The 8,133-nt window shown below is 45.3% G+C and overlaps 1 protein-coding gene across 1 annotated transcript in view; it reads right to left on the bottom strand.

Annotated features, from left to right (window-relative positions):
• Positions 1–4,898, bottom strand: part of STK39 (serine/threonine kinase 39) — a 408,683-nt gene extending 403,785 nt beyond the window's left edge. The window contains exon 1 of the mRNA XM_007946961.2: positions 4,703–4,898. Within this exon, the coding sequence (XP_007945152.1) occupies positions 4,703–4,898 (196 nt within the window). The remainder of the gene's footprint in view (positions 1–4,702) is intronic.
• Positions 4,899–8,133: the final 3,235 nt, after the last annotated feature.

The following is an 8,133-nucleotide window of genomic DNA, read 5'->3' as shown; positions in this document are numbered from 1 at the left end:
GGGGGGGGGGGGGAAGGCAGCAGCAGCAACTCTAGTCTAAGAACTCTGTAGAGACTCTCAGAGCTGAGAGCAAAGTGGGAACGCCTCAGGCTGTTTGAAGGTCTCTTAGGATCAATTGCTGCCCCTTGAAGATTGGCCACATGTCCTATTATCTGGGCCTAGGGACAAGGCATGTAAATGATTAAACAAAGCCTCAAAAGAGAGAAATAAACAAAGTTCTCAAAGGAATCGCCTGTCAAACTAGGATTCTAGGAATCAAAAAATTTTTATATTGCCTAGGGAGCTCTGGTGGCGTAGTGCCTAAGGCATTTATTTGACTGCTAACCAGAAGGCTGGCGGTTCAAACCCATCAGCCAGGCCCGGAAGGAAGATTGGGCAATCTACTTCCGTAGTGATACTGCCTCGGGAACCCAAGGAGGGGTCACTATGAGTTGGGTCCCATTCCAGGGCACATAACAACAACAACAAAGGGCAGCAAATTAAGTATCACTCTAGAAAGACCACCCAGGCCAAAAATGAAGAAACGCTAAGAAATCAAAAACTACATAAGGGAAGGCTCGTGAACCACGAGTTACATACACACACACAGCAAAAAAAAAAAAAAAGAACAAAGAAAATCAAATATGCTCAGGTGCAGGCATCTATTTAGCCTCCCTAGGAGGAAAATCAGCAAAGACAACAGCTGCTGCTGGAATGACCTGATTCAAACACAGAAATTGATATTGCAGTAACTACAACTTTCACGAAGAAGTCCACTGCAGTTGTTCTATTACTGGTACCCAAGTCACCATTTCCATGGTCTACCTTTTTTTCTGTATTTAGGGAATTAAGGTATTAATACCACCACCAAGTAAACTAATTTTTAAATCTGGTGTAGCTTTGTGTGCCTCTTGTACTTATGAAGAAGAAATCTGGGAATGATATAGGGGTGAAGTACAAAGATTTAGGCCGAAGAGTATCCATAAGTTAGAAAGCCTCTAAAGAGCTTATATAGGAGAGAAACAGAAATACTTGAAATCTACCAAGGATACTGACAGCTAAAGGAATTTAATAATTTTTATCCCCTCTGTTAAGGACAAAGTTCTCACTAGATTTTACATCCTTTTCAGGTCCTGCATAAACTTCTGAGCTGGATTACTCCTAAAGAGCATTACAGTTTCTCCTCTGATCTTTTACAACACAAGAACAATATGGCAAAAAGAAAACTTTATTTTTAGACTTGTAAAATCCTGTATTTATTTTTCTAAAACAGAAGAAGTCAAACAACTGAACCTGCTCTGTTTGGATTTTAGTAAATCTATATTCTTTTCTAATCCTGAGGCCCAACTTCTGCCAGGAGGAAATGAAGAAAGTGTTCCGTGCCACGCTGGAAAGTTCAAACACTGTGCCTCCCTGGGCCTTCTCCAGCACATCCGAGCCTCCTGCTGGTCACGGTTCACACTGCTACAGTCATATCATATGACACCTGCCGTAGGGTGGCAAAGGTTGTCAACTGGCATTCGTGTCCAAACTGGTTCAGTGTTTAAACTACCCACTTCATATAAGTAACGTTTAAGCAAAAGTGCTTAACTATAAGTTCACTCTTAATTACTCAACTAGCATTAAATACTACATGGAAATGGGCTTGTCATTCCTTACAAACAAACCCATTTCAGCAATTTAATTTTTCAACAACTTGGTCTCCACAAAGGCCATCTCTTTTAGTTGGAAAAATGTGAGACAGACTGAAAATGTAGGCAAGCCCTTCCCACAATGTGAATGTGCAGAAATCCGGGTACAAGTAATAATAAGCAGTTATTTCAGTTCTCAAAAATTTCTCAGGGAAGTTTTCTACTTCCCCTCACTCCATTAATCAGACATAATTAACAATGCTGTTATTGCACGCAGAAAAGAAGTTCTGTAATTAATCCTATCACCTAAATTAAGATTTTTTTCATTAAGTCACAAAACCGACCAACTTAAAATATTGTTTTCAAAAGGCAAAGCTTGCAATTTAGCCCTAATAATGAACAAAATAAGAATGTAAATTGATGAAAAACTCTGGTCCAAACTCTAAAGAAAACCCATAAAATTATTCAACTTTTAGGAACTCAAAACCAAAAACCAAACTCACTGCCGTCAAGTTGGATCCGACTCACAGCTACCCCTTCTTGGGTCTCCGAGGCGGTATCACTATGCAAGCAGATTGCCCAATCGTCCTTCCGAGGAGTGGCTGGTGGGTTTGAGCTGCCAGCCTTCTGGCTAGCAGTCAAATGCCTTAGGCACTATGCCACCAGAGCTCCCAGCCCTACGTATTAAGGACAGAGGGATGAATAAGACTCTATAGGAGTTCATGACTGGTTAAGGGAGGGATTCCAAGAGAGAAGTTTTTTGCAGCATGGGGCTTGCCTGCATAAGTAAGGACTTGACAAACCCTCACTCAGTATTCAAAATCCAGCTAAAACACAGTATTGATGTTTTCTTGTAAATTACGGTGCTTTGTATCTCATCTGTAGAATTTACTCATTAAATCCTTGAGGGCAGGGACCACTGTTAATTTCAATACTGTTAGCAGCTAGCATAGTGCTTGGGACACAGTAGCCCCACTGTCACTGAGTGGATTCTGGCTCATGAGCACAAGTGTTACTGAGTAGAACTGCTCCATAGGTTTTCTTGGCGGTAATCTTCGCGGAAGCAGACCACCAAGCAGTTCTTCCATACGGCTGATGGATGGGTCTGAGCCAGCAACCTTTAGGTTAGTAGTGGAACACAAAACACTTGTGCCTTCCAGGGACTTTTGGACATAGTAGACCTACAGATTTTGCTGAGTAAAATACAAACCATGGAATGGTATTGCTATGAGGTATGTAAAAAGAGTGACAAAAGAGGTCACAGTACACTGCCATTTGCCTAGGAAAAAGCAGAAAGCTTCTCAAGGGACAGTCACCCTCGCCTTAGAAGCTGAGTAAGATTCAATAAACAAAGATGGGCACTTATTGAAAATAGTCTGTGCAAAGGCAGCAGGGAATAGAAGATCAGATGTGTTGGAGGGCAGGAAAGTATTCTGGGTACAATAGACGTAAATGGCCTATGGGAGGGGCATGCAGGTTGAAGGCAGGAAATAAAACAGGAAAGGTGAAGAGGCTTACTTGCGAGCTTAAAGGGGTTTTCAGAAGGGCTTTGACAAGCCACCGAAGCCTTTAAATCCATCCAGGCAGTGACATGAAAACTCACTGCTTTTGGCCAAGTTATGAAAAGCCTACTTTTTAAAAGGATTTTATCTACAGATTCCTATTATGCCTTTAATATCCTAGATTACTGACCTGCCAATCATTTTCATATATATATATATATATATATATATATATTTTTTTTTTTTTTTTAGTGCATCCAGTTACCCAAACTGCTTTCAAGTGACATTACAAACTACATATTTAATTGTGTAAACAGCTTTAGGAAAAGCCCACTGATTAAAATCAAAATATGTTTTATTCACACAGCAGCATCTAATGAAATCCGTATGTCTCTTTTAATCTATAAAAAAATGTGAGGGGAGAAGAATTCTTTAAAGCGAAATGGCAGGAAAAAAAAATAAGATAAATATCCTGAATTCCTTTTTCATCACTTTACTGACATATCAAGATTATGAGACGACAGCATCCCATATCCCAGAGCCAATAGGGTTAGAACGTGAGGGTCCCACTTTACCTGGAGGCTTCCCTAAGTGGGTTTAACAAGACTCTTAAACAGAACGATCCTATACAGAAGGATAAGTGAAGGGTCCACACAACTCCTCTAGCCCTTCATGTGCCTTCCCACAGAAAAGTAACACCACCAGCTTCTTGCTGTTCGACTCTGCCAGTTTTTTAAAAATGTAAGATAAGATTATCTTTGTGAGCCGACTAGAAGGCACCAAAAGGCAGGGTACAGATATCGACATACTCGGGTTTCACGCTTGCATTTGCGCCAGGACCAGAGAGAAGCATCAGCCTGCTGCAGGGCAGGAGGCCAGGGCGCCCTTTCCCAGGGTGGCCGGGCTGGGCGGCAGGCGGCGCGCCCAGCACCGTGGGAGGCGGGTACCCGGGTGCGCAGTGAGGCTGGGAGAGTAGAGCTGCAACGCGGGAGAGGAGCGGCGGTTGTCAGAGAGGGAGGCCAACATCCTCCCCCGGCTCTGCAAAAAAACTCGGGCCTCCACGGCTTCTACGTGGCCCCATTACCCACAGAGAGATGATAATGACGAGAGACGAGGAGAGCAGAGGCGCGGCTGCGTCCGCAGAGTCCCCCAGGACGTGGTTCCCCGGGCGCGGCGCAGGGGCGCTGGCAGGCAAGGGCGGCGCCCCTGCTACCCTACCCCACCCATAGCTGCTTGCCCGTGTGGCCCCCAACCGGGGCTGTGACCCCGGTGCGCTAGGGTGGAAAGAGATGCGGCAGCGTTGCCGGGTTCCCAGCTCCGCCGCCCCAGCGATCCCGGAGATAAAAGTTTGCAGCATGCGGCTCGTCTGCAGTGCGAGTCACATCCGCCGCGCCGCCTCCTGCAGCACCAGCGCTCAGAGAATGAACAAATAAATTGGGGGGGGGGGGGGGGGGGCTGTTGAAACCGGTAGGCCCCGAAGCCGGCCGCTCTGCTTCCCGAGCGTGCATGCAAGCGAGCCCAGCATCCCGCGCCTCCCGCCCGTTCTCCCCTCCTGGCCTGGACCGGCCCCGCCGCGCCCGCCGCACTGACCGATAACCTCCTGCAGCTCGTACGCGTCCCTGCAGATGGGCCAGCCGACAGCCTGCGCCGCCGGGGCCGGGGCTGCGGGCGCCACCGGGGCCGGCGCGGCTGTCGTGGCCACTGGGGCTGGCGCCGCCGCCGCTGTCACCGGGGCCGCCTGCTGGGGCTGTTGGACGTGCACGGGAGAGCCGCTCGGCTCCGCCATGATGCTGCTGGAGGAGACAGGAGAACGCGCCGGCCGACTGACGACCTTCCACTTGAAACTTCCCTGCCCTCGTCGCCAACACCTCTCGGCCGGCGCACGCCCTCCCCACCCGCTGCCGCTGCTGCCGGAGCCAGCCACGAGGGGAGGGAGCGAGGCAGACCGCGCCAGGCGGAGGGAGGAGGCAGCGCCTGCGGAGGCGGGGAGGGGAGGAGGCGCGGCCGCCGCGCTCGCCGCGCGCCCCGAGACTCGCGCGCGTTGTTCTCTGCCTCCGACAGGGGAACCGCCGCCCCGCCGCCCCCTCCCTTTCTGGTCGAGGCGGAGGAAGTTTCCAACAAACTGAAGCAAGGCTGGTTTGTGTTTGTTTTCGGGGCCGGCGTAGCTCCCCCTCCTCAGCTCCCTGCTTTCTCTGCGCCTTTGCCCCAGTCAGGCTCTCCGGAAGACGCCCCCTGGGGACCCCGAGGGCGAGTCGTTGAACCGCCGCCAGGTTCTCAGATTTAGAAGTCTCCCCCAGCTAAAGAGCACCTGAAGTTCATTTACAAGGTAGCGAACGAAACACCCACACAGGCTTTGTTTGTTGGAAGCCGGTTAAAAAATAACCCAAGTTGTAACTTTCCGGTGTTTTACCTGCCAATATCCCTTTCCCACTTTGCCTAATCTAATCGTAGTCTTTCTACTTTTTCTTAGTACTTGCAACCTGATTCCTTAGGTCTCTGGCTGTTCACAGACTGTTTTCATTTATTCCAAGCCACTTGGATCCCAGAAAGGTGATGTAAGGGAGTAGTAAATTAGAATAAGAAATATGAGAGAGATAAGGACTCTATTTCAAATTCCATACCCTTAATGAGCTGCCACGTTAACCCGTTAGGACACTGAAGCCAGATTTGGGGCGTTTCTTTTATAGAGCATATTTGGGGGGGGGTAAAATTTACTGCATTATAAATAAACTAGGAGCTCTAGTAGCGTAGTGCGTAAGGCACTTGACTGCTAACCGGAAGGCTGCTGGTTCAAACCCACCAACCACTCCTGGAAAGGAAGATTGGGCAATCTGCTTCCATAGTGATACCACCTCGGAAATCCAAAGAGGGGTGGCTATGAGCCGGGTCCGATGGGACAGCACAACAACAACAACAAACTGCATTGAAAAGTTTGAATTAATCTTTGCTTGTAAGATACCCCCAAAATTAAAATTGCTGTGGTTTAACAGAAAGGCTTTCTAATTATAGGTGTCGTATTTAACATTTCTTGAGTGGTTCCCTGTGTGCTATATATGGTAAAGATGACTGACAGTACACCACACTGACCTTAAGCTGAAATCAAGCGGTGACCCACTGGTCACGTTGGTCATTTGGCCAATATTGTCTTGTGTGGTTCTCATGAAGATGACTATTGAAGAAATGGGTTAAGAGTGTATAATAAAGACTCCAAGACAGATTGTAAAACTTTATGGCCAGAATTATGTATACAAAACCAAACCGAATGCACTCATAGTGACCCCTCCTTGGGTTTCAGAGGTGGTATCTCCACAGAAGTTGATTGCCCAGTCTTCCTTCAGAGAAGTGGCTGGTGGGTTTGAACTTCAACCTTCTGGTTAGCAGTCAAATGCCTTAGGCACTATGCCACCAGAGCTCCAAGAATTATGTATAAAGATCTTAATTTTCCTTTGAAAGAGAATTCAGAAGAAAATCAGGAATTCATTATGGAGAAAAGTTAATTGTGTAGTCAAAATAAGGATGTAAATTGAAGAACAGTAAACTTAATATCTTCCAGCATTACTGAACCATTGAGGTAAAGCAATTACTATTCTCTGGTCTTTGAGTAAAAATTTATGCTGAACTGAGAAAGTATATTTATTTCATGCATGGGTGTTCAAAAACTGTGTACTCATTTTAAAGTCTGTCAAAAAACAGACTATAAACAAATAAATTCTATGCATCTGATGTTTTAATGGGGGAGCTCTCTATACCCAACCACATCTGTTTACCTCTTCAAGTGCTCCTGCCCACTTCCATCTCCTCTTCTATGGACTATTTTTGAAGGAAAGTGATTAAATGAATAAGACTAACATTTTGTCAAGTGAATTTACATTTTTGACTTTCAGACCAGGCAAGTAGGATGTGAAGGCCAGGAACGATCTTGGCTCTGTCTATTTATCATGCTATGATGGCTTGAATGTTGCTATGATACTGCAAGCTAGGCCACCAGAGCCTCACATACCACCAGGATCAACCATGGAGGGCAGGTTTCAGCTGAACTTCCAGACTAAGACAAATAGGAAGAAAAGCCAGTGATCTACTTCTGAAAATGAGCCAGTGGAAACACTGTGGATCACAACAAACTATTGTTCAGTTGAATACTAGAAGTTGAGCTTCCTAGGTTGAAAGATACTCAAAATGCATGGTGACTGTAACAGTGTACTCACACATACCAACCATCTTGAAGAGGAAGCAAGTGAGCAATGTTTTATTCTGTTACACACTTGAGTAGGAAGCAACTCAATGGCAAGTAACTAATAGAAAACATGATGCTGTCAAAATCAATAGCATGGATTTAAATCACAGGGGAAAATAAATAAACAGTGCCAGAGTCAAAGACAGATTTCTGTCCCCAGCTGTTCACTTTCTAAATGGCTACCAAGATAATGACTCTGAAGAATAGATGATTCAATGCAGACTCATCACTACTACCATTAAATCAGTTTAAAGAAGATTGTCCACTATCAGTGGTCTTTGACATCATTCTTATATATGAACAGAGCAGAATTATATTTTAAATTATATGAAAGCACTAGATTGAATTTCTAAGTTAATATTTCCATAAACAATTGAGTAAAGTAGTATTAGAACCTAGAAATATATGCATTTGAAGTATTCAACTGATAGGCAATTTCCCCTGAAATCCATTAAGCAGTTTAAACTGAAGGATGGAGGGAAGGATTTTAAAATACAAATAAGATTTATTTCCATATATGAAGAATACTCTCAGTCTAATAGACTCTAAAACATAGAAAGGAAAAACAAGGATCTAAATTTCTTTTTAAATGTTTGCAACTGCCATTATTATAGGTCAGGGTTTTCCAACCTCACATATTTAATTATTATGTGCCAGATAATTCTTTGTTGTGGGGATGTGTCCTAGGCGTTGAAAGATCTTTAGCAGCACCCCTGGCCTCTGCACACCGGATGCCAGTAGCAGCCCCACACATCAGTCATGACAATCAAAAATGTCTCCAGAGAGT

The sequence above is a fragment of the Orycteropus afer genome, unplaced genomic scaffold (genome assembly GCF_000298275.1).
Source record: "Orycteropus afer afer isolate SDZICR_OR568_19922 unplaced genomic scaffold, OryAfe1.0 scaffold00001, whole genome shotgun sequence".
NCBI lineage: Eukaryota > Metazoa > Chordata > Mammalia > Tubulidentata > Orycteropodidae > Orycteropus > Orycteropus afer.
This window is presented reverse-complemented; position numbering and strand designations above follow the sequence as displayed.